This window comes from Chiloscyllium punctatum, chromosome 16 (assembly GCF_047496795.1).
Source record: "Chiloscyllium punctatum isolate Juve2018m chromosome 16, sChiPun1.3, whole genome shotgun sequence".
NCBI classification, from domain to species: domain Eukaryota; kingdom Metazoa; phylum Chordata; class Chondrichthyes; order Orectolobiformes; family Hemiscylliidae; genus Chiloscyllium; species Chiloscyllium punctatum.
In genome coordinates this window covers 11,486,719-11,512,950 of record NC_092754.1, presented here as the reverse complement: position 1 = coordinate 11,512,950, position 26,232 = coordinate 11,486,719, and the positions used below count along the sequence as shown (strand labels likewise).

The following is a 26,232-nucleotide window of genomic DNA, read 5'->3' as shown; positions in this document are numbered from 1 at the left end:
CCCTAAGTGATCAAGAATCCATTTATCTCAGCCTTAAATGTACACAATGAACCTGTCCCCACAGCTCTCTCTGGCAAGGAGAGAAGAAACTCTCTTCATCTCTGTCATAAATTGCTGCCCCTTTATTTTCTGAGACTATGCCAAATTTGTACAGGAAAAAGGGCATTTCCGTCATGACCGGAATAGTTTAGCAATCGAACTGAGAGATGACATAAAGACAATAGTTTTGGAAATTCATAAGTTACACTTGTGTAGTAGGGTGTGCTCTTGAGATCTAGCCACTTTGTTGGACCATTAAATCTCTATTGTATAAATATGTTTCGTGCTGAAAGTAGTTACTTAAAATAGCATGGTATTTGACATTTTCACAGATAAACAGAAAAATACTATTTCAAGTACCTGTTTTTTTCCCCAGTTAGACAGGGTTGCACTCCCATGATAATGATGAACATATGTACCTTCTTTGAAAGAATAACAACTTTTATATGCAATGTGCAGTGAACCTTCTGAAAATTAGAAACAGAATTGTGGATAAGTGGTTGCAACCTGGGCACACAGTGTAATCCAGCAAATATAATGAGCACTCCCCTAGGCACTCACCCTGTTTTAGGATTAGTGGGGCAGGCAACACAATTGGATATTGGGATGGTTACAGTGTGGTACCAAAAACTCTGCAGGGAATTGGCATGTTTAGTGTGTGTAGCTCTGAGATTGTTAATTAATTGCTATTAAATAGCTGACCAAGTTCACAGCTTTATAAGTAGAAGCATTGAGTTCAAAAGCAAGGGCATTATGCTGAACCTTCGTGAAGCACTGATTGGGCCTCACCTGGAATAATGGTCAATTTTAGGGTCTCTGTTATCATGGCAATGAACCTTAGCAGAGCTGTGACCTCTGTAGGATGTATAGAGACAAGGGTCTAAGCTCAGATAAAGGTAAGATAAACTTTTCATTTAACATTCTGCTAACAAGACTTATGTATAAAATTCTGAAGAAAGGTCACTCAACTGAAGTGTTAACCTGATTTCTCTTCACAGATGTTCCCAGACCTGCTGAGCTTTTCCAGCAATTTCTGTTTTTGCTTCTGATTTCTATCATCTGTAGTTCTTTTGGTTTTTATATAAAGAATTACCTTTCAGTAGTGTTATGTGATCTCCTGCATCACGACTAAGGAAGGTTAACTATTTACATATTTGCATATTAATGATTTACTCTGTGGGTATTACATTTTAAGAAGGATGTCAGAGCCTCTGATAAGATACACCAGATACAGAAGTGATTTACAGGATTGGTATTAGGGATGAGGAACTTCAGCTATCTGGAAGGGTTAGAGAAGCTGGGCTAGTTTCCCTCAGAGCAGAGAAGAACAGGGGAGATGTAATACATGCATTCAAAATGGTGAAAAATTAGCGAGTTTTGAGAAGATTTGTAGCTTAGGTTGAGGTTCTGGATGTAGATTTGCTCACTGAGCTGGAAGGTTCATTTCCAGACGTTTCATCACCCTACTAGGTAACATCTTCAGTGGGCCTCAGGCAAAGCACTGTACATGATTCCTGCTTTCTATTTATATGTTTGGGCTTGTTTGAGTTGGTGATGTCATTTCCTGTGGTGATGTCATTTCTGGTTCTTTTTCTCAGGGGGTGGCAGACCTATCTACCACAGCGCTTCGCTTGAGGCCCACTGAAGATGTTACCTAGTAGGGTGACAAAACATTTGGAAATGAACCTTCCAGCTCAGCGAGCAAACCTGTATCCATGGTGAAAGAGTTTGATAGCATAGATCAAGAAATTATTTCCACTGGTAGGCAGGTTCCACAGCTAGCCACCAGACAGAGGACACAGATATAAGATAAATGCTAAAACAGCCAGAGGGACGAACCTAAACTAAGTAGAAAGGTACCAGGGAATAGACACTTGGTGTTCCCACCATGGATTATCATTCTGGCCAAACTGGTTACTTTTGAGAGTCTGTTCAAATAATCTATTAGCATTTGAGCTGATAATCAGCTTTTCTCAGAGCAGGCTGTGCATTCAAGTCATTTCTTAGGGTTGAATCTGGCCTTGTACTTCAGTACAGTATTGATCAAATGCTGAATTACCCTTGGTACTATCTTTTGGCCTATCTTTTTGCTCAGTGCCTTATAAAAGTGAAACAGTTCTTCTGGCCAACATTCACTTCTGAGCCAATGCCAGTGAAGCAGATTCCCTATTCAGATCTCATTTGTTGCTTGTGGATTCCACTGTGTATAATTTGGTTTTGTGCTTCCTTACTTTACAACAGTGACTGAAATTTGAAATTAATTGATCTTCCACGAATCACTTTGACTTTGAAAGATGCCAACCAAATACAAGTCCTTTTCTCTTGATGAATTCAACTATCCCAACATTCAATGTCTAGCCAACGATGGACTGTCATTGATCAGACTGTACTCTAACATGGCATCAGGAGGTAGGGTGACATTCAACTGCTAATGCCAGATGATGTCAATGTGTGAAAGAATTTCCGACCATGGGTAGATTGGAACTTCATGTTTTCAGCCAAACATTTACAATTGAAAATTCACAACAGACCAGGTTTGGCAACCATATTATAGATACAGTGCTGGCTATTTAGTTTAGAGAACCACTTTTGCCCGATGCTGTAATCTTCAGAGTTACTCTATACTTTAATTTTCCTACTACTGTATCCGTTTGGTCCCCCTCTCCACAGTCCTTCAAGGTAATCCCACTCACAAAGAGATTACTGGAGAAGCTCAGCAGGTCTAGCAGCATCTGTGGAGAGAGAATCAGTTAACGTTTTGAGTCTCATATGACTTCTTCAGAACAGATTTGGTCTTCCAAACTTTCAAAAACTTTGTAAGATAAAATCAGAATCTGTGCATGTGCTAATTTACAACAATTCCCCTTGAAGGCATTAGTGTCAGTACAGTCCACAACCTGATAACTATACAGACACTTCAGTGTCAGTTTTCCTTAGTCTGAGTGTCAAAGCAATTTTACTGCCTGGACTTAGGTTTCCTTCACGATCCCTGCAGGGGCTGAAGATAGAAAAGACCCGAGGTACCAGGAAATCCTATCACTCTTGACGTAAATACACCCAAACTGAAAGATATAAGCTTCAGTTCAATTATATTCGAACAAAGGATTTACAGCTACAACGATAAACATTACAAAAAGAAGACAAAAACTCAAAATGTTTGTCTTACACTCATCATGACTAGGAAACAAGAAGCAGGCACGATAAAATGCATGTATCCATTTTGAGAAGTCAGTACTGCTTGGTTGGGCCATCATTACTATGGAGTTACAGCAGGAACAGTTAACTGTTAGCCTTAGTTCTTACAACCAGACAGGTAGACTCTGATTGGTCAGGGATTTGCCTGTCTGGCCTGAGAACTAGGATTGACAGTTAACTGCTGCATCGCCATGATAATGATGGTATAACAAATCATCAATCTCATCTCATTCTGTAAAAACTGGGTTTCCCTTTTATCCCCAAGTCTGTTTCTTTCCTTAAAACAAAAACAACCTCTTCAGACAGTTAGCGGAGATGAGAACGATCCTTAAAGGAAGTCAATAAAATTCAACACTATTCAACAAACACTATTCACCAGTTAAGATGTGTTATGACACACTTGCTGAGCAGGTGGGACTTGAACCCAGGTTCTCTGGCTCAGAAGTGGTAACACTATGACTGCACTGAAAGAGCCCCTTAAGTCTGTTTCTTATGTCCTAGTCTCTCTGAATGCAAGGTGAAGACCATTGCCTTGTCTCCTTTTTAAATTCAGTATTTTTAAATTCAATATTTAAATTCAGTACTACCAAATGACTGTGTAAAACAACGCCGATAGTTACATTTTTTTAAGGCATCTATCATGATAAAGCATCCCAAAGGTGCTGTCAGAGGTGAAAACATGGTTGTTAAGTGGCCTTTTCTAGCTTACTGGTAATGTCCCCACCTTTAGACCATAAGGTTTGGGTTCAAATCTCATCTGTCCTTGAAAATGTACCTGAACAGGTTGGTTTTAAAAATAATTTTATTAACTACCTAAACGGGCTGGAACTCTTTCCTCTCAAAAGCAGAACACTGAGAGGTGGTCTGATAAAGGTATTTAAAATTATGAAGTCATTTGATAAACTACTTGTCATGAAAATATTTCTCCTTCTGAGGGAGTCCAGAGGTAGGGAACAAAAATGCGGTGGTCACTAATTAATGCAATAAGGGATTCAGTATAAACTGCTTCACACAATATAAGGTAAGAATGTGCAACTGATCCCCATTTGGAATTGTTAAGACAAATAGCACCAGCATATTTAAGGAGAAACTACACAAGCACAACAGGGCGAAGGGACAAGAGGTATGATTGGTAGGGTTAGATAAAGAAGGCAGGGATGGGGCGCATTAGGTGTGGTAAGATCAGCATTGATATTTGAGTCAATGTCCTGTTTTTCTTAATTTTTACTACATGAAAAAAAATATACATGGCTGATAATAAAGCAACAATCAGTTACCAAGTTAATCAATTTACAGATAACCCAGCACATTTTCTTTTCACAGTGATGGAGATTAAAGCATGTGTAACTTTGGTTGTGACTATAGCTATTTTTGATCATGCTGTTACTCCTCAGTACTTACAGAATCTGTAGTAACTGGATCTTCTCTGAATCAAGTTGATCCACACTGATCTGTTTAAGTTAGTTATGGATAAACTAAAAACTGTATAGAAGTATTGCAAATAATTCAGCGAATTGAGCAGTATTTCAGTACAGCCACTGACTGATAAATCATTCAGTGCTTTAATACGACTGACTAACTGACTGTTCAATATTAGAAACTGCAAAGTGGGCCTCAGTAGATTACAACTTTAACCACTGGGACCTGAAAATCAAGCATATTCATGGGTACCAGGATGTTGCTGGGAATGAAGGGTTTGAGTTATAAGGAGAGGCTGGATAAGCTGGGACATTTTTACCGATGCACGGGAGGTTGAAGGGTGACCATATAGAAGTTTATAAAATCATGAGGGGTTATAGACAGCTGAATGGCAGGTGTCTTTTTCCCTTGGATGGGAGATTTCAAGACTAGCGATGTATTTTTAAAGTGAGAGGAGAATGGTTTGTAAAAGACATGAGGGGCAAATTTTTTACACTGAGAGTATTTCATGTGTGGAATGAACTTCCAAATGAAGTCGTGGATGTGAGTACAGTTACAGTGTCTAAAAGACATTTAGATAAGTACATGAATAAGAAAGGTTTGGAGGGATTTAGGCCAAGCACAGGGAGGTGGGACTAACTTAGTTTGGGCTTATGGTCAGAATGGACTAGTTGGACTGAAGGTGAGAATGTGGTGCTGGAAAAGCACAGCAGGTCAGGCAGCATCTGAGGAGCAGGGGAATTGACGTTTCGGGCAAAGGTCTTTCATCAGGATGATCATTCCTGATGAAGGATTCTTGCCCAAAATGTCGATTCTCCTGCTCCTTGGATGCTGTCTGACTTGCTGTGCTTTTTCAGCACCACCATTCTCTCCACTGATCTCCAGCATCTGCAGTCCTCACTTTCTCCTGGTTGGACTGAAGGGTCTGTTTCCGTGCTGTATGACTCTACCAGCAAATTCTGAAGTTAGTGAGAATGTAAATCGCAGAGGATGAGCTATGATTCATCACCCTTTGGGCTATTGGCCGAGCAGGCTTCTGCTGCCTACTGGCTGACCAATTAGTGTCCATCTACAACCAGTTGCAACACTATCCAGTTGTTATTGTGTTCAGACTAACCAATGATTGCACGCTATTGCTTAACCAATTTGTGACAGCCACAGTGAGACAATTAAGCTGCCATTCATTTATATTAACACTGTGATTAATGAAACCATTTTACTGATTGACAAGTTTATGCCTATTAAGTATTTAGATATTTTCCTGATCAATCTGTTCAGAGATACCTCTGGACTTGAACCTAGGCCTAGTTTAGCTTGGAGGTCGTAATACTAGCCCTGTAGCACAAGAGTTCAAGTCAAACCCATGAGGTTTGGTGATGTTATTGATTTATCACTATATTGTTTGTGATGTTCAATCTGTGCTGTTGGTGCCTATGTATTTCAGTTTACGGATAGTTACCTGCACAGGAGTGGGAAAACATCATGGGTTTCTCAGACCTCATTCGTGAACGTTGAGATTTCTTCACTGGTGTTTTGCTTTACTGGGGCCAGTGCAGGGGTTGATGCTCTTGCACAATAAGGCACAGTTTCAGAGAGCAACAGATTTCCCTCACTCTCTTGAATTATTGAACTGTTTGTGCTCATTATGAGAAAGCATGATAACTAATGCTCTTCCTGTTAAAACATTCAGCAGATTGTTTTTCAATGAATGGTAGTGTTTGCAGCTTCAATATTAAATAACCCAGTAAATTGGGGGGGGGGTGAGTTTTTTCACCTATGAATCTTATAAGCGTGGGTAATGATGGATAAATACTGAGACTGTGTTAACCTTACAAATATATTTCTACTAGTCCACAATCACATAGTTCAAAGTTTTTTCAACGCTGCTTTTGAAGGTCTGCAAAAAGCACATTACAACCCTTCCAAAGCTCTGTAGCTAAACACACTAGCTAGCGTGGAACTGATCCACCAATATGACTAAAGTAGGTTTCTTTAATGCATTTTTCACTAAAGTTTTCTGCTGTTATCAGTGACAATAGCCAGGAGTAATTTTCACCATTACTAGTTGGGTGGTAATCCTTGCTGAGAGATATGCCTTTTCCTAAATTTTCTCGACAGTCCCTTTCCCACTACACCGTCCCTTGTAACTGCAGAAGGTGCAACACCGACCCCTTCACCTCGCCCCTGCTCACCATCCAGGGACCTAAACCGTCGTTCCAGGTGAAGCAGCCTTTCACCTGTACCGTCTCCAATCTGGTCTATTGCATTCGCTGCACCCGATGTGGCCTACTTTATGTTGGAGAAACCAAATGCAGACTGGGTGACCGCTTTGCGGAACATCTTCAGTCCATATGTGAGCAGGGCCCGAACCCACCTACAGCTGGTCATTTAACCACATCATCCTGCTTGTATGCCCACTTGTCTGTCCTTGACCTGCTGCAATACTCCAGCGAACCTCCAGTGAGACTCTGTCCTTTCAAGTCTGGCAGTTAGACACACCATTGTTCTGCCATTCTCACATTCCAATCACTTAATCTGAACTATGAACATCCTTCCTCCCCCAGCACTCCACCCCCCCCACCGACTATTACCTAGATGTTGCCCCAACCCCCACCCCTTCCTGAAGAAGGGCTTATGCCCGAAACGTCGATTCTCCTGCTCCTCGAATGCTGCCTGGCCTGCTGTGTTTTTCCAGCACCACATTTTTCAACCCCCCCCCCACCCCAAAACTTCACATCAGCTCTGATGAAGAATCATCTAGACTCAAACCGTTAGCTTGCTGTCTTTCCATGGATGCTACGTGATCTGCTGTGATTTCCAACATTTTTTGTTTTCAGGTCTAGCATGAACACAAGGCAGTTTTCATTTCACTGACACTGCAGGTTCACACTGCAAAAGTGAGGTTAGGGTTCACCCTGACTCCAGAGCAAGGGACAAAAACAGAATTTGCTGGAAAAGCTCAGCAGGTTTGGCTGCATCTGTGGAGAGAAATCAGAGTTAACATTTCAAGTCCAGAGACCCTTCTTCATAAGGGTCTTCAGAAGACTCTTTGTTTCTGACTTCCAGCATCTGCAGTTTTTTGATTTGGTCCAAAGTGTGAGGTATTTAGTGGGGATTCATATGTAATTTGGGCTGGAGCTGGGTTGCGTATGGCAGAAAGCAGTCTTTGTTGATGTGAAAGCAATGTGCATTCAGCGTGTGTGATTGCAGCAGAGAGGTTACAGAATGGCTTTTCTGACCTGGTTCTTATAGAATCATACGGCATGGAGACAGACCTTTCAGTCCAACTAGCCCATGCTGACCATAAAACAGACAATATTTCTACAGCATAAAGTCAATACATTTCCAGTTAATTTCAGTTCCAAAGACGAATTATATTGGGCTCAATGTTAACTCAGTTTTCCGTCCTGCCAGAGCTGTTGGGTTTCTTCAGCACTTTCTGTTTATATTTCAGATCGCTATCTTCTGCAGTGATTTGCTTATATTTAAACTGATGAGGGGAAAGGGAATAGAAGGTTACAATGGTACATTTAAAGAAGAAATCGGTAGGTGACTGAAAGAGAATATCCTCGGCATTGGCCATTAGGCTGAATGGTTTGTTATTGTGCTGTTTACACTGCATAATCCTAATGCAATTGGGAATTACCTCAGCTATTCTTCCGTCATTACTGGCTCAAGAATCGCAGAGTTTGAAACAACCCTTGGGCAGAATGTATTGGATGGAAGTAGCTATTGTGATGAATTTAATCACAGTTTTTAATTAGATAAAGACTTCAAGATTTTAATCCACAAATTAGAGGAAAGGAGAAAGGTAATGGGTTTAGAATGCAAATACGACCTGTACCACTCAACGTAATGGGCTGAATAGCCTCCTTCTATGTCTCCATTTCAATGATGAGGACGGAGGAATTTCATAAATGACATATTGTGTTTCTCCTTTCAGTGTTGTAAATACACAAATGAAAAATGGTGCCACTCCGCTCTATTTGGCCAGTCAGGAAGGACACCTGGAGGCTGTTCAATACCTTGTGAAAGAATGTGGAGCAGATCCACATCTTCGAGCCAATGATGGGATGACTGCACTCCAGTCAGCAGCACAGATGGGACATAATACTGTCATTGTCTGGCTGGTAAGTTACATTCTTGGGACACCAGGCTAGGCTGATCCACACAGGGCAAAGCAATCACTTAAGCTAGAACTGGCCAGTTTTTGTCCTACCTTCAATTTAGGTAGTCCATGTTGTGCATTCTCACAAACAAAATTATTCAGATGAATTTTCAAAGTGTAGCATGTTACCCAATTGTTTCTACTAACTACTGGATAGTTCCCTGAACATAAAATACATTCCTTAGCCTTTTCTGGTCTGGAAAGTGGATTGGAACCTGGAATGTTGAAATTAGGAGCAACTTGAAGGTTTTCAAGAGAAGAGAGGTAAGTGGAAAGTGTTAAAGGAGGGAATTCCAGAGTGTATATTTCTGGCAGCTATGCCATTCATGGTAGGATGAAATAGGAAGTTAGAGCATGGACAAAAGGACAAGCTTGAGAAATGAAGTGTTGGCAGAAGGTCATAGATGTCATAACCTGATAACCTATTATGTTGCCTTGGAAAGGTTTAGAAGTGTGGACAACAATTTTAAATTTAATGTGTTGAGTGATAGCCAACAAGGTTGTTGGGAATTTTCCATGTGAATATCCAATTTTGGATCAACTCTCTCACTTTTGTTTTGATGCAACCTCCAACCACACAGTGCACTGCTGTATACAACCCCTATCAGCATTGGCAAGCAGAATACTAGAAGATACCATTCTGAGGGACAAAACACGTATCAGAATGGCCTCTTTTCCATGAGTTGATGTTCCTCTCTTGAAATGCTTACTATATTGGGCAGTGGTTTAGGAGAAGTTCTTTTTCAGGATCATTGCGTTTTCCAAGTAGAGGGGAGTATAGGTTGAGGAAGGCTGTAGAGTCAAATAGATGTTGCAAATTGGCAATGAGAGTACAGTGACCTATAAATTAACCCCCAGTGGACCTCCCAAGAACTGCAACTTACAAGAGTGGCAGATGCAGTTTAATGTGGATAAATGTCTGGTTATCCACTTTGGTGGCAAGAACAGGAAGGCAGATTACTACCTCAATGGTATCAAATTAGGTAAAGGGGCTGTTCAGAGAGATCTGGGTGTTCTTGTCCACCAGTCAATGAAGGCAAGCATGCAGGTACAGCAGGTCGTGAAGAAGGCTAATAGCATGCTGGCCTTCATAACAAGAGGAATTAAGTATAGAAGCAAAGAGGTGCTTCTGCAGCTGTACAGGGCCCTGGTGAGACCACACCTGGAGTACTGTGTACAGTTCTGGTCTCCAAATTTGAGGAAAGACATTCTGGCTATTGAGGGAGTGCAGCGTAGGTTCACGAGGTCAATTCCTGGAATGGCAGGATTGCCTTACACGGAAAGACTGAAGCGACTGGGCTTGTATACCCTTGAGTTTAGAAGACTGAGAGGGGATCTGATTGAAACGTATAGGATTATGAAAGGACTGGACACTCTGGCAGGAGGAAACATATTTCCGCTGATGGGGGAGTGCCGAACCAGAGGACACAGCTTAAAAATACGGGGTAGACCATTTAGGACAGAGATGAGGAGAAACTACTTCACCCAGAGAGTGGTGGCTGTGTGGAATGCTCTGCCCCAGAGGGCAGTGGAGGCCCAGTCTCTGGATTCATTTAAGAAAGAATTGGATAGAGCTCTTAAAGATAGTGGAGTCAAGGGTTATGGAGATAAGGCTGGAACAGGATACTGATTGGGAATGATCAGCCATGATCATATTGAATGGCGGTGCAGGCTCAAAGGGCTGAATGGCCTACTCCTGCATCTATTGTCTATTGTCTATTGTCTATTGTAATTACTTCCACTCACATGGTTCACTCAATAATATCTGATTGAATTGAACTTTGGAAGAGCAGCCCAGGGTATGATATAACATAGAACAATACAGCACAGTACAGGCACTTTGGCCCTAAATGTTGTGCCAACCTTTTATTCTATTCTAAGATCAGACTAACCTACGTACCCTTCATTGTACCATCTTCCATGTGCCTATCCAAGAGTCGCTTAAATGTCCCTAATGTATCTGACTCTACTACCACCGCTGGCAATGCATTCCACCTACCCAGCACTCTCTGCGTAAATACGCTACCTCCAATCACCTTAAAATTATGCCCCCTTGTGGTAGCCATTGCCACTCTGTGAAAAAGTCTATGGCCATCTGCTCTATCTATGCCTCTCATCATCTCTTACACCTCTATCAATTCACCTCTCATCCTTCTTTGCTCCAATGAGAAAAGCCCTAGTTCCCTCAACCTTTCCCATGAGACATGCCCTCCAGCCCAGGAAGCACCCCCTCTAAAGCTTCCACATCCTTCTTATAATGAGGCAACCAGAACTGAACACAATATTCCATGTGTGGTCTAACCAGGGCTTGGGAGAGCTGCAGCATAACCTCACAGCTCTTAAACTCAATCCCCCTGCTTAATGAAAGCCATTACATCATAGGCCTTGACAAGCCTATCAACTTGGATACAACTTTGGAGGAATCTATGGACATGGACCCCAAGATCGCTCTGTTCCTCCACACTGCCAAGAATCCTGCCTTTAACACTGTATTCTGCATTCAAATTTGACCTTCCAAAGTGAATTACTTCACATTTTTCCAGGTTGAATTCCATCTACTACTTCTCAGCCCAATTCTGTATCCTGTCAGTGGCACGTTGCAACCTACAACAGCTCTCTATACTATCCACCACTCCACCAACCTTAGTGTCATTGGCAAACTTACTAAGCCACCCTTCTACTTCCTCATCCAAGTCATTTATAAAAATCACAAAGAGCAGAGGTCCCAGAACAAATCCCTCCGGAACACCATTGGTCACCAAGCTCCAGGCTGAATACTTTTCATCTACCACCACTCTCTGTCTTATATGGGCCAGCCAATTCTGTGTCCAGTTAGCCAGATTTCTCTGTATCACATGCCTCCTTACATTCTGTATGAGCCTACCATGGGGAATCTTATCAGACACCTTGCTAATATCCATATACACCACATTCACTGGTCTACCTTCATCAATGTGTTTTGTCACATCCTCAAAGAATTCAATAAGATTTCTGAGGCATGACCTGTCCCTCACAAAGCCATGCTGACTATCTCTAATCAAGCTATGGTTTTCCAAGTAATCATAAACCCTGTCTCTCAGAATCCTTTCCAGTACATTACCTACACAGGCGTGAGACTGACTGGTCTGTAATTCCCAGGATTTTCCGTATTCCCTTTCTTGAATAAGGGAATAACATTTGCGACCGTCCAATCATCTGGCACTACTCCATTCGACAGAGAGGATGCAAAGATCAATGCAAAGGTGCAGCAATCTATTCCCTTGCTTCCTGTAGTAGCCTTGGGTATATCCTGTCTGGCCCAGGGGAATTGTCCATCCTCATGATTTTCAAAAGTTTCAGCGCATCCTCCTTCTTAACATCAACCTTTTTGAGCGTATCAGCCTATGCACACAAACATCAAGGTACCTCTCAGTAGTGAATACTGAAGCAAAGTATTCATTAAGGGCCTCTCCAATCTCATCTTACTCCAGGCACAAGTTCCTTCCACTATCCCTGATCAGCCCCACTCTCACTCGGACCATCCTCCTCACATGAGTGTAGAATGCCTTAAGGGTTTCCTTAATCCTACCTGCTAAACCTTTTTCATGCCCCCTTCAAGCTCTCCTAAGTCTATTCTTCAGTTTCTTTCTGTTTACCTTGTAACCCTCTAGAGCCCTGTCTGATCCTTGCCTCCTCAACCTTAAGTAAGCTTCCTTCTTCCTCTTGACTAGATAGATGTTCCACATCCCTTGTCACCCAAAGTTCTTCCAACCTGCATCCCTTCCTTCCCTCAGTGGGACAAACCTGTCCAGCACTATCAGCAAGTCCTCTCTAAACAACTCCACACTTCTGTCATAAATTTCCCTGAGAACATCTGTTCCCAATTTAGGTGCTCCCAGTTCCTGCCTAATAGCATTATAATTCCCCGACCCCCAGTTAAATACTTTCCCAAACTGTCTGCTCCTATCCCTCTCCATGAACATAGTAAAGGTCAGGGAGTTGTGATCACGACCACCAAAATGCTCTCCCACCGAGAGGTCCGACACCTAGCATGGTTCGTTGCCAAGCACCAAATCCAATATGGCCTCCCCTCTAGCTGGCGTATCTACATAATGAGTTAGGATCCCTTCTGGACACACATGACAAAAACTGCTCCATCCAAACTATTTGGGGATGAGGAAGTTCCAATCACTATTAGGGAAATGAAAGCCACCCACGATAACAACCCTTTTATTTCTGCACCTTTCCAAAATCTACCTCCCAATCTGCTCCTCTATGTCTCTGTTCCTATTGGGGGGGGTCTGTAGAAAACTCCCAGTAAAGTGACTGCTCCTTTCCTGTTTTTGACTTCTATACATACTGACTCTGTAGACAAACCCTCCTCAGCTACCTCCCTTTCTGCAGCTGTGATACTATCCCTGATAAGCAATGCCACTTCTCCACCTCTTTGACCTTTGATGGGATGAGAAGACATTAACTTGTAGCCACAACTGGCCTGGCTTTGGTCAGTGCATAACTTTGTTAATATCAATGAGGAAGGTATCAAATGAAGCCCAAAAATTTCAATGCTGAGAGGATCATGACCACATGCTCTTGTCCTCTAGACCCAGGTGCTGTTTGTGGGCATTGATCAGGGATCTGTTTGCCTTACTGCTTGGTTGGGGTTTTGTATGGGAAACAGAGAAGTAAAGGAAAGGATGCCTATAAAATCATTTAGGAAAAGGAAACTTAAGGGAACATTTGCATTTCTTGGATTATGCTATGATTACTGAAGGATGAGGCCAAAACTCCAGTGATCCAAGATTAAGACGTTTTCTTTAACAACAGATTAATGAACAGACACAAAAGTGTTGTAATTTTAATATGCTTCTCCATGTGAGACAGAGCAACTGTTTCCCTTTGGATTATTTAACTAGTTTATGTTTCCTCCCACTTTGTGTGCAGGTGAGCTTTTCAAACATTAGTCTATCAGACCAGGATGACGAAGGGGCCACAGCTTTGCACTTTGCTGCCAGCCGAGGACATGCCAAGGTTCTCAGTTGGCTATTGCTACACGGAGGTGAAATCGTCACAGACAACTGGGGTGGCACCCCATTACACGATGCTGCAGAGAATGGGGAACTAGAGGCAAGTTTTGTAACAACTGCATTGATTTGAAGTGTGGAAGCACGGCTTGTTGCGTCTCAGTTAAGAATCAGCGAGTATTTTCCATGACCTTCCGAGAAATTGTTCTGTAGCCCCTCAAAGGCCTACGGTTTGTGACTATCAGCTCACCCCCAGCATAAACCTGACAATGCACAGGTCTTTGTGCATCTTGGAACCACTTTGTCCATTCACTTGGGGAGCAGCGACACACCATTAATGCTCACAGCGTAAAACACAAAATTGGAACTTAAGTGCCCAGCTGGTACTGGCATTTCCTGACACAGAGGAAGTTAATCAGTGAAACAAAGAGTTGTTCTTTCTTTTAATAACACTGATGGCACAGCATTTTGTACTCCCCTAGGCTTCCCTTCTTTTTAAAGCTCACATGCTCTGGTTTAGATCAGGTGAACTCTGCACATTTGTGTACTGCTCCTTCTCACCTGACCTGCCATTTATTTCCTGCTGCTATCCTGACAGTGACTGTCATCGTGTCCCACAGCAACAGGTGCCTCGAGCATAATTGGACAGGTTCACACTACATAATATTCCCGCTGGAGTAACATTTTGGGACTGACTGTTTTCTGGGAACAGATGTCAGAGAACGCATTATGAAGCAATCAGAGCATGCTGCATCCCTGTAGCAGACTATGAGGTTACACTTGGTATTGAAGATGGAAATGAACACTGCTTTAACTTCTGTGAAAGACATGGCTCTGCATTACATTGTAGTACAAGCATCTCTGCAGTGTGTGACCCAAAGCACCATGTGACTCATTTGAATCACATGACACATAAGACACTTCAGTGAGTCACATGATTGGAATGGAGTCAGCCAGGTGGACCTCATGGAATATGAATTGGCTGGTCCAATCAGGGAGCCTTGGCTGACAGGTATAAACAGGAGAGTCAGAGGTTCTGTTCACTCTGAGAACTGGATCAGTGTCAAAGACTCACCCCAGTGTAAATAAAGGGTGATTTGGTGATAGGATACCAGCCCTTTTCAAATATTTCAATAGCAGCATCTCACTGCTGTCTGTCTTGTGATTCAGTGCCTTTGTGTTTGATTTGATGCTGCTCTAGCACAATTTGTGAGGCAAATGTGACCCGAGTATGAATCACAGTCCAGTTTAGTAAGAGGCTGCATTGTGGCTTAGTGGTGAGCACTGCTGCTTCACAGCATTAGGGACCCAGATTTGATTCCAGCCTCAGCTGACTGTCTGTGTGGAGTTTGCACATTCTCCCTGTGACTGCGTGGGTTTCCTCCAGGTGCTCTGGTTTCCTCCCATAGTCCAAAGATGTGCAGTTTAGGTGGATTGGCCATGCTAAATTGTCTGTAGGGTCCAGGGATGTGAAGGCTAGGTGGATTAGCCATAGGAAATGCAGGGTTACAGGGATCGGGTGGGTCTGGGTAGGATGCTCTTTGGAAGGTTGTTGCGGACTCGATGGGCGAAATGGCCTGCTTCCAAGCTGGAGGGATTCTATGATTTCAACTGGACATGACGTCCAGACTCCTACTTTCCTTTAAGTGGAGCTACTTTAAGCATGCTGAACATTCTGTGGGTAAATTTGGAGAGCAGAGCAAGCATGAGGGACTTACAGAGGAGAGAGAGAGAGAGAGAGAGGATTCTCTAGCCCTCCTACTACTGAATTAATGTCGCATCATTAAAGCCATGAAAGATGTTTCACAGGAACACTAATAGACCACTAATGAGCCACAAAAAAAGACAGAGGGACAGAAAACAGCAAGTTTATTAAAAGAGGTAGGTTTGAAGGAGCATCTTCAATGAAGAGAGAGAAGTGGAGAAGTTATTGAAGACAGCTTTAGATCTTCAGGTCCAGGCAGCTGAAGGGATGGTCACCAGTAGTCAGACAAACTGAGTCAGCAATGCACAGGAGGTGATTAGCTTTGCAAGCCCCAAAGGGCACTGCTGGGTAAAATCCCACTGTGGACAGTGGATAGTGGACAGTGGATTCTCTCCCCTGTTCTCCCGGCCTGATTGGTTGGATTTTTTCTTTGACAAGGAAGTCATATAATGCTCAGAAGATATTGTCAGTCTCAAATACAGTGCCATCCATTCCCTCTTAATGACCCAGCCATGGTTATATTTGTTTTAGTGCCGTACCTCTCTAAACCCTTCCTATTCATATACCCATCCAGATGCCTTTTAAATGTTGTCGTTGTACCAGCTTCCACCACTTCCTCTGGTAGCTCGTTCCATACACACACCTCTGTGTGTGTGAAACAGTTGCCCGTTAAAGTCTGTTTTATAGTTTTCCCCTTTCACCTCAAACCTGCGTCTTCTAGGTTTGGACTCCCCTACCCTGGATAAAAGACCTTGACTATTCATCTATTCCATGCCCCTCATGATTTTATAAACCTCTATAACAATGTCCACCGCTCTGCCTTCATCAGATTTCTTTATTACTGTCCACACATTCATGTCATTTGGAAACCTTCTAAGCAAAACTCAGTGCTCACCGCAATTTCTTTAGAAGTAGGGCTGACGCTGATTAATTAACCTGCCTGCATTTGATCGACAATCTTTGAGAATCCCCATGAGGGAGTTATTCATTCCTTAATCTTTTACTTCACAAATAATGAACTGAAAACACACATACACATTGTTTTATATGATATATGAAAAATAAGAGATACAGGTCAAGATGATGGTGAGTGTGGATTCTGCATTTTTAAAGGAAGAGTATATACATTGACTTATTACAAAAGGATACACAGATGATAAAAGGGAAAGGGAAATTGTTTCTGGTGGAGAGAGGTTAGTTTAATAATATGAGAAACAGCACATATCGGATGATAAATTTGATGATGTATAAAACAGAATAAGATAAAATTATGTTCTAACTCAGATACTATAAATAAATATACAAATAGTGCATCACTTTGTTATTTTCTATTATGATTGCAATGGCTGCATTCGACGTTTAAAATGTAGACTGAAATTGTACTTGTTATCTTCTGTTGCTGATCTATTGGTGAATTATCAAACAATGTGTTGTAACCAAAGTGGTGACGTCTATTATATTTTTCCACAGTGCCAGATTCTTACTTCTCTTATTTTACCACAGTGTTGTCAAATCTTAGTGGTTAATGGTGTTGATCTGACTGTCCGCGATCGTGATGGCTACACGTCTGCAGATCTAGCTGAGTACAATGGACACAGTCAATGTGCCAAGTACCTCAAGACTGTTGAAAACATGGTAAGACAAATAGAGCAGAAAACTGTTCACAGGCATTTATTTACACGTGAGATTTTTGTGATCAGTGTCACCATAAGAGTCATTTCCAGTTTAGAGGACAAATCTATTGTTCCTGCTTTGTTTTTTTTTTATTTTTCTCCAAATAGAACCAATGTGTATTTAGGGACAAGTTCCACAGACACAGATGGCTGTTCAATATCTGACTCTGATGTCCATCCAAGAAGTTTAAAAATATTCATTTAACTTCAAGCAATCAGGATTAAACCTTTACCTGTCTTGAGTATTCACACTGTGAAAAAAATGTGTTTAAAGTATGCATTATCATTTGGCATTTAAGACAGAGTTCTGTGAAGGCGCATTGTCCACAACTTTACGATCTGTGAACATAGTCTCTCCGAATCGACCTCGTCTGTTCCATTTAATATCCTGAAAAATTTGGATCTTAGGGTATGACTTCCTTACAGGTTCATGGTCAAGGAGATTCATCCTGCGTTCATTCACTTCCACTGCCATTTATAACGTAGTTTGACCAGGATCTCTCAGCGGAATTGGTATTTATGCCTGATAGATGCAGTTGCATCATGACCATAAATTTAGGATGTCATGCCAGTCTGTTACCACTTAACTCATCCCCTTTGGTCAACATCTCGAAGACAGGAAGCAGGAAAGAAATAACCGCTTTGGATTCCACTCATTATTCTCTGGTAAATCCTGGGGAAATGTATCCTGACAAAGGAAGAATTCATCTAGGCCATGATTACCTTTATGGTTGATTAGCCGTTTCTACTTTAGGGATTCCCTCCCTTAAAATGAAGACAGTGCTTGCTCCTGGCAAGAATCTACAAGTGGAATATTTTAACATGAGGAGGCATTGCACTAAAGTTGCCACATAGTTCTCACAGAGCAGGGGTCTCTCTGCTCACCAGAGATATCTCAGGAGGACAGACTGAGTATAGGCAGGTGGGACTAGCTTAGTTTGAGATCATGGTCGGCATGAACTGGTTGGACCAAAGGGTCTGTTTCTGTGCTGTATGACTCTGTGGTCATCAAATCCTGAAGTAGATCTTGAACCTGGACCTTCTGGCCCAGACAGAGGGTTGCTACCATCAGGGCACTGCCACTTCCCCCTTCAAGGGCCAATCCACTGTTCTGCCCTCCTCACTGCACTCCTGGTGAAGATCAGAACTCGATTTGGAAAGGAAGCTTCCAGTCTCCGACTGCAGTTCCTGGGTTGCTAACTGCACTCAGGAATTATAAACCCCTTGTTGTGGTTCTGTTCGCCGAGCTGGGAATTTGTCTTGCAAACGTTTCGTCCCCTGTCTAGGTGACATCCTCAGTGCTTGGGAGCCTCCTGTGAAGTGCTTCTGTGATGTTTCCTCCGGCATTTATAGTGGTTTGTCTCTGCCACTTCCGGTTGTCAGTTCCAGCTGTCCGCTGTAGTGGGCAGCACTACCATTATAGGACAAGCCAAACAGAGAACAGCCAGGGAATTCCTAGAGGCATGGCACTCATCCACAGACTCTATCAACAAACACATCGACCTGGACCCAATATACCGGCCACTACAGCGGACAGCTCGAACTGACAACCGGAAGTGGCAGAGACAGGCCACTATAAATGCCGGAGGAAACAGCACAGAAGCGCTTCACAGGAGGCTCCCAAGCACTGAGGATGTCACCTAGACAGGGGACGAAACGTTTGCAACACAAATTCCCAGCTCGGCGAACAGAACCACAACAACGAGCACCCGAGCTACAAATCTTCTCCCAAACCTTGAATTATAAACCCTTGCTGTTATCATCAAGAATGAGAAATGAAATTTGTCACTTGCAGACAGGATGGTGAAAAGGACATTTGGCACGCTTGCCTTCATTGCTGAGTCCTTTGAGTGTAGGAGTTGGGACGTTATGTTGAGGTTGTACAGGATGTTAGTGAGGCCTTTTCTGGAGGACTGTGTTCAGTTCTGGTCTCCCTGTTATAGGAAGGATATTATTAAACTGGAGAGGGTTCAGAAGAGATTTACCAGGATTTTGCTGGGAATGGAAAGTTTTAGTTATAAAGAAAGGCTGGATAGACTGGGATATTTTTCAATGCAGTGTAAGAGATTGTGGGTGCCTTGATAGAAGTTTATAAAATAATGAGAGGTATAGATAGAATTAATGGTAGTTGTCTTTTCGTTGGATGGGGGATTTCAAGACTCTGGGACACATTGTTAAGGTGAGAAGGGAGAGGTTTAAAAAAGGAATGAGGGGCAAATTTTTTGCACAGAGGGTGGTTTAACTGTGGAATGAACTTTTTGAGGTTGAGGGTACAATTACAACATTTAAAAGACATTTGGGTGGACACATGAATAGGAAAGATTTAAAGAGATATAGGCCAGGAGCAGGCAGGTGGGACCAGTTTAATTTGGGATTATGGTTGACATGGACTGGTTGGACAAAAGGGTCTGTTTCTGACTCTATGACTCTACGAATAATCACTTGGTTCCTCTCTGTGAGGAAGGGACACGGACACTGTGCACTCAATCATAGCCAAGGAAAAAGGCATCGAAGAGAAATTACAGAGCATCCTTGATGGCACACAGAACTCCTTCTCGTTCGAAACATTTCTGCTATTTAACATGCGAAGCAGCATTGCACTCTCTGTATTCATGCACACAGTTTACTGTTGGATTGTAGCGTTCTCAAAGAATTAAAACAAGGGGAAGGTTCATGCTGCCTGCCCCATTGGAGAACAGGACCATTCTTTGCACTGACCTTGTAGACGGGTTGTGTTGATCAGTAGCCAAGCTGCAACTTGTTTTTTTTTATGGTACACAAGCGAGCAAAGCAGCCTGTGAAAGGCAAATGATCGAGTTCCTCTCTTCAGTTGTGACAGCCTCAGCAATGAAGGTGTTAAAGACCGAAGCTGGTCATGTGGTGCCCAAAAAAACTGGTCACAAAAGGTCTAATTATTTTGCCATGATTCCCTAAGGGAGCATTCTGTGTGCTTCCTGAGGACATACAGGTGGATTAAGTATTGTCTCACACGTATATGGAATTTCTAGCTCTAACTTGGACCAGACTAGATTACAAAGGAACACGCTTTCTCTTGCAAGTTTTCAGTATTCAGCACGCCATGGGCAATGTAAGCAACTTTTTGTTTGACCTTTTCCTTTGGGTGGCGAAGATACTTTTATGGAAATAGTTTAATTGATGAACTAAAGGTAGGCCAGGTTAACTTTTAAGAAGATTGTCTTTCAGCTGGAGCTGCGAGGTTCTGATTTAATATTTTAAAATCTTAAGATGGAGAGAGCAAGCCTGTTTGTGTAACGTAGTGGTTGTAGAGTGTAATGTTTTAAGACTGAATTCAGCACTGTAACAAAGGCTACATTGACTCGTTGGTGAATTTCTGTCTGAGGCATTGGCAGGTCTTGTAGCTGGAGAGTTCTACTATTATTCTCACTGTAGTAGAAGATTCTAATTTTAAACAATTTTAATAATTTGTGATCATGTTGGAATTGGACATACTTGACTGTCAGCGTGTAAGATTTTGGTAGGGTCCATTCACATTGTCCTGATCAATATTTATCTCTCAATGAACAGCACAGTAATAGATAATGTTGTTGTGATGACCTAGCTGTCTCTGGGAGCTTTCAGTGCATAAATTGATAGTGACTTTTCAAACAGTATAATAGTGACTGCGCTTCAAAATTGTTTCACTATCTGCAAAGCACTTTGAGAGGCCTGGGCCATGAAAGACTCTGTATAAATTCAGATCTTAATTTTTTTAAAAAAGTAGTACATATATCTACGCAACTTGCTGTTTGCAAAATTTTAAAAAAAAATGTAACCAGTAGAATATGCGTGTGTTCCGTGTGTTCCGTGTGTTCCGTGTGTTCCGTGTTCCGTGTGTTCCGTGTGTTCTGTGTGTTCCGTGTTCCGTGTGTTCCGTGTTCCGTGTGTTCAGTGTTCCGTGTGTTCCGTGTGTTCTGTGTGTTCTGTGTGTCTGTGTGTTCTGTGTTCGGTGTGTTCGGTGTGTTCCGTGTATTCGGTGTGTTCCGTGTGTTCGGTGTGTTTGGTGTGTTCCGTGTGTTTGGTGTGTTCCGTGTGTTCTGTGTGTCTGTGTGTTCCGTGTGTTCCGTGTGTTCCGTGTGTTCTGTGTGTTCTGTGTGTTCTGTGTGTTCCGTGTGTTCCGTGTGTTCCGTGTGTTCCGTGTGTTTGGTGTGTTCGGTGTGTTCCGTGTGTTTGGTGTGTTCCGTGTGTTTGGTGTGTTCCGTGTGTTCGGTGTGTTCGGTGTGTTTGGTGTGTTCCGTGTGTTCCGTGTGTTCCGTGTGTTCCGTGTGTTCCGTGTGTTCCGTGTATTCCGTGTGTTCTGTGTGTTCTGTGTGTTCCGTGTGTTCGGTGTGTTCCGTGTGTTCGGTGTGTTCCGTGTGTTCGGTGTGTTTGGTGTGTTCGGTGTGTTTGGTGTGTTCCGTGTGTTTGGTGTATTCCGTGTGTTTGGTGTATTCCGTGTGTTCCGTGTGTTCCGTGTGTTCCGTGTGTTCTGTGTGTCTGTGTGTTCCGTGTGTTTGGTGTGTTCCGTGTGTTTGGTGTGTTCCGTGTGTTCTGTGTATTCCGTGTGTTCTGTGTGTTCTGTGTGTTCTGTGTGTTCCGTGTGTTTGGTGTGTTCCGTGTGTTTGGTGTGTTCCGTGTGTTCTGTGTGTCTGTGTGTTCCGTGTGTTCCGTGTGTTCTGTGTGTTCTGTGTGTTCCGTGTGTTCCGTGTGTTCCGTGTGTTCCGTGTGTTCGGTGTGTTTGGTGTGTTCGGTGTGTTCCGTGTGTTCCGTGTGTTTGGTGTGTTCCGTGTGTTTGGTGTGTTCCGTGTGTTCCGTGTGTTCGGTGTGTTCGGTGTGTTTGGTGTGTTCCGTGTGTTCCGTGTGTTCCGTGTGTTCCGTGTATTCCGTGTGTTCTGTGTGTTCTGTGTGTTCCGTGTGTTCGGTGTGTTCCGTGTGTTCGGTGTGTTCCGTGTGTTCGGTGTGTTCGGTGTGTTCGGTGTGTTTGGTGTGTTCCGTGTGTTTGGTGTATTCCGTGTGTTCCGTGTGTTCCGTGTGTTCCGTGTGTTCCGTGTGTTCCGTGTGTTCCGTGTGTTTGGTGTGTTCGGTGTGTTCCGTGTGTTTGGTGTGTTCCGTGTGTTTGGTGTGTTCCGTGTGTTTGGTGTGTTCCGTGTGTTCGGTGTGTTCGGTGTGTTTGGTGTGTTCCGTGTGTTCCGTGTGTTCCGTGTGTTCCGTGTGTTCCGTGTATTCCGTGTGTTCTGTGTGTTCTGTGTGTTCCGTGTGTTCGGTGTGTTCCGTGTGTTCGGTGTGTTCCGTGTGTTCCGTGTGTTCGGTGTGTTCGGTGTGTTCGGTGTGTTTGGTGTGTTCCGTGTGTTTGGTGTATTCCGTGTGTTCCGTGTGTTCCGTGTGTTCCGTGTGTTCTGTGTGTCTGTGTGTTCCGTGTGTTTGGTGTGTTCCGTGTGTTTGGTGTGTTCCGTGTGTTCTGTGTATTCCGTGTGTTCTGTGTGTTCTGTGTGTTCTGTGTGTTCCGTGTGTTTGGTGTGTTCCGTGTGTTTGGTGTGTTCCGTGTGTTCTGTGTGTCTGTGTGTTCCGTGTGTTCCGTGTGTTCTGTGTGTTCTGTGTGTTCTGTGTGTTCCGTGTGTTCCGTGTGTTCCGTGTGTTCGGTGTGTTTGGTGTGTTCGGTGTGTTCCGTGTGTTTGGTGTGTTCCGTGTGTTTGGTGTGTTCCGTGTGTTCGGTGTGTTCGGTGTGTTTGGTGTGTTCCGTGTGTTCCGTGTGTTCCGTGTGTTCCGTGTATTCCGTGTGTTCTGTGTGTTCTGTGTGTTCCGTGTGTTCGGTGTGTTCCGTGTGTTCGGTGTGTTCCGTGTGTTCGGTGTGTTCCGTGTGTTCGGTGTGTTCGGTGTGTTCGGTGTGTTCGGTGTGTTCCGTGTGTTTGGTGTATTCCGTGTGTTCCGTGTGTTCCGTGTGTTCCGTGTGTTCTGTGTGTCTGTGTGTTCCGTGTGTTTGGTGTGTTCCGTGTGTTTGGTGTGTTCCGTGTGTTCTGTGTATTCCGTGTATTCCGTGTGTTCTGTGTGTTCTGTGTGTTCTGTGTGTTCTGTGTGTTCCGTGTGTTCCGTGTGTTCGGTGTGTTTGGTGTGTTCCGTGTGTTCCGTGTGTTCCGTGTGTTCCGTGTGTTCCGTGTGTTCCGTGTGTTCGGTGTGTTCGGTGTGTTCCGTGTGTTCCGTGTGTTTGGTGTGTTTGGTGTGTTCCGTGTGTTTGGTGTGTTTGGTGTGTTCCGTGTGTTCTGTGTGTCTGTGTGTTCCGTGTGTTCCGTGTGTTCCGTGTGTTCCGTGTGTTCCGTGTGTTCGGTGTGTTCCGTGTGTTCTGTTTTCAAGCCCTGCATCTATTTCTTTAGCGATGGAAAGTATAAGAATTTGGCTGTATTTAAATGCACAAAGGTCATACTTCACCCACAAGTTTTCCGTCAGGGAGCCATGTGTGTGGGTGCAGCAATTGATCTCATAACCCATGGTATAGGGAGGGTAAAATCAATGAGGATTTCCTATTCCTGGTCAATATTCATTGGACTACTCAATCCTGGCCACTGTTCAGTGGGAGTTGTTCCCCTGGTCACTCATTAGTGAACTAGTCATTCCTGGTCAATATTCAGTGGATTGTTGTTCCTGGTCACTAATTAGTGAACCAATCATTCGTGGTCAATATTCAGTGGACTAGTCATTCCTGGTCGCTATTCAGCAGTCGATCCTGGTCACCATTTAGTGGACTTCTCGTTCCTGGTCACTACTCAGTAGTTGATACTGGTCATTATTCAGTAACTAGTTCTTCCTGGTTATTATTTAGTGGATTAGTCAATCCTGGTCACTATTCAGTTGGTAGCCGATCCTGTCACTATTTATTAGTCAATCCTGGTCACTATTCAGATATCGAAAGATCTTGGATACTATTTAGTCACCAATAGATCCTCGTCACAATTTAGTGGGTTAGTCGATCTTGCTCACTCTTCAGTCAGCAGTAGATCATGTACCCTGCCTGAGTAGATGGATTCTTTCTGCACTGAAACTTCTGACAGAAGGTGTGTGTCTGTGTAGATGGTAGGATTGGACTCAGCTTGATGTCCAAACACAGTCAGTTCTGAAACACGTGTGAAGAATGAGACTGTAGCTGAAAATGTATTGCTGGAAAAGCGCAGCAGGTCAGGCAGCATCCAAGGAGCAAGAGAATCGATGTTTCGGGCATGAGCCCTTTTTCGGGAAGAAAGGGCTGCGGCACATGCCCGAAATGTCGATTCTCCTGCTCCTTGGAGGCTGCCTGACCTGCTGCGCTTTTCCAGCAACACATTTTCAGCTCTGATCTCCAGCATCTGCAGTCCTCACTTTCTCCAAGAAGGTGACTGTACCCTTGAAGAGTGACTGAGTGCACATCCAGAACAGAGTGGCCAGGAACAAGGAGCTCTGCACTGGCAGAGACTGCAGCTTGAATTGCCATTGACCACCATCTTTCTGTCTTCTTTCAGAGTGTGGAACACCGGGTCTTGTCTCGAGACCCGTCTGTGGATCTTGAATACAAGCAGATTGACTCAGGACTGTCGTCCCCCAACACCACTCTCTCATCACAGCAGCAAGCCAGGTTTGACTCAGGTTCACCGTCCAGCACTCTGTCCAACTACGACTCCTGCCACTCGAGCCAGTCCAGTACGAGAGAGAAGAGGAGCAGTCGGCAGGGCCCAGGGCAAGGTGATGTGTCGGGGCAGTAACTGGTCTCACCGAGTGGCTAAAGCCACTGGAATAATGTGCTCACATCTGGGTCTTACCCAGGACATCAAGAGCTCAGACAGAGCGCAGAGGAGTTTTACCCAGTGGTGGGGGAGTGGAGAAGCTGGAGTTGTTCATTTCTGAGCATGGAGTAGAAACAAAGAGATTTGAGAGCAGTATTCAAAATTGTGAAAAGTTTTGACAATGAGGAGCTGGGGGAGAGGGGACAGGGAGGAAATCCAGAGCTCACAGGTTTAAGGGGATTGGGAAAACATACCAGAGGTGATGCGAGCAAAGACTTTTATTTACCCAGTTATTACGGTGATCTGGAATGCACTGTCTGAAAGATATCAGTTTCAATAGTAATTTATAAATGGGGAATTTAATAGGGAGGTGATGGCCTAGTGGTCTTATACTTAGACTGTTAATCTGGAAACTCAGCGAATGTTCGAGAGACCTGGATTCGAATCCCATCGCTGCAGATGGTGGAATTTGACTAAAGATCTGAATTTTTGAAATTCTGATCTGAAAAATGTGAATTTTAATAAAAATCTGGAATTAAGAGTCCCCTGATGACCACATGACAACAATTGCCAATTGTTGGAAAAATCTTGAGGGAAGGAAGCTGCCATCCTAACCTAGTCTGGCCTACATCTGGCTCCAGACCCACAACAATGACTTAACTGCCCTCTGGGTCATAGGGATGAACAATAAATGCTGACCCAGCCAGTGACGCCCTCATCCAATGAATGAATTTTTAAAAATCGGATATACAGTATACATGAAGTGAAGACATTTTGAGCTATAGTAAAGGAGCTATTTTTTATTCTTGCATGTGATGTGGGCGTCACTGACAAGGTCAGCATTTGCTGCAGAATAACTTCTCTCTCTGTGCTGCTTAATTCTGTCACTTGATGAACACCTCTGCAACCAATAAAGAGTTAAAATTTAGAATCAAGTACTGTTAGCAGGCCACCTTGCTCTCATGTCTCATGGTAGTGCTTTTAATTTGAACAAAAATTTATTTTTGAAATATTGCTGTACAGGTGGCAAGATAGTAAAAACATGCAATTGAAATGTTTGTGCCCCGTAAGTCATTACAAACATTGCAGGTGCATTGGCTGTTGCGGTTGGATAATGAGGCTCTGCTTCCATCTAGTGGTAGTATGAAAGATTACAGTCACCATCGCATGAGTAACTTGAGTATAGGTTTGCTTATGTCAGAGTCATAGAGATGTACTGCATGGAAACAGATCCTTCCGTCCAACATGTCCACGCCGACCAGAAATCCAAATTAATCTAGTCCCA

The 26,232-nt window shown here is 43.3% G+C and overlaps 1 protein-coding gene across 4 annotated transcripts in view; it reads left to right on the top strand.

Annotated features, from left to right (window-relative positions):
- Window positions 1-26,232, top strand: part of espn (espin) — a 175,092-nt gene that overhangs the window by 38,805 nt on the left and 110,055 nt on the right. For all 4 annotated transcript variants that reach the window (XM_072586221.1, XM_072586219.1, XM_072586220.1 and 1 more), the window contains exons 3-6: window positions 8,597-8,783; window positions 13,745-13,927; window positions 17,033-17,164; window positions 24,687-24,906. In XM_072586221.1, the coding sequence (XP_072442322.1) occupies window positions 8,597-8,783; window positions 13,745-13,927; window positions 17,033-17,164; window positions 24,687-24,906 (722 nt within the window). The remainder of the gene's footprint in view (window positions 1-8,596; window positions 8,784-13,744; window positions 13,928-17,032; window positions 17,165-24,686; window positions 24,907-26,232) is intronic.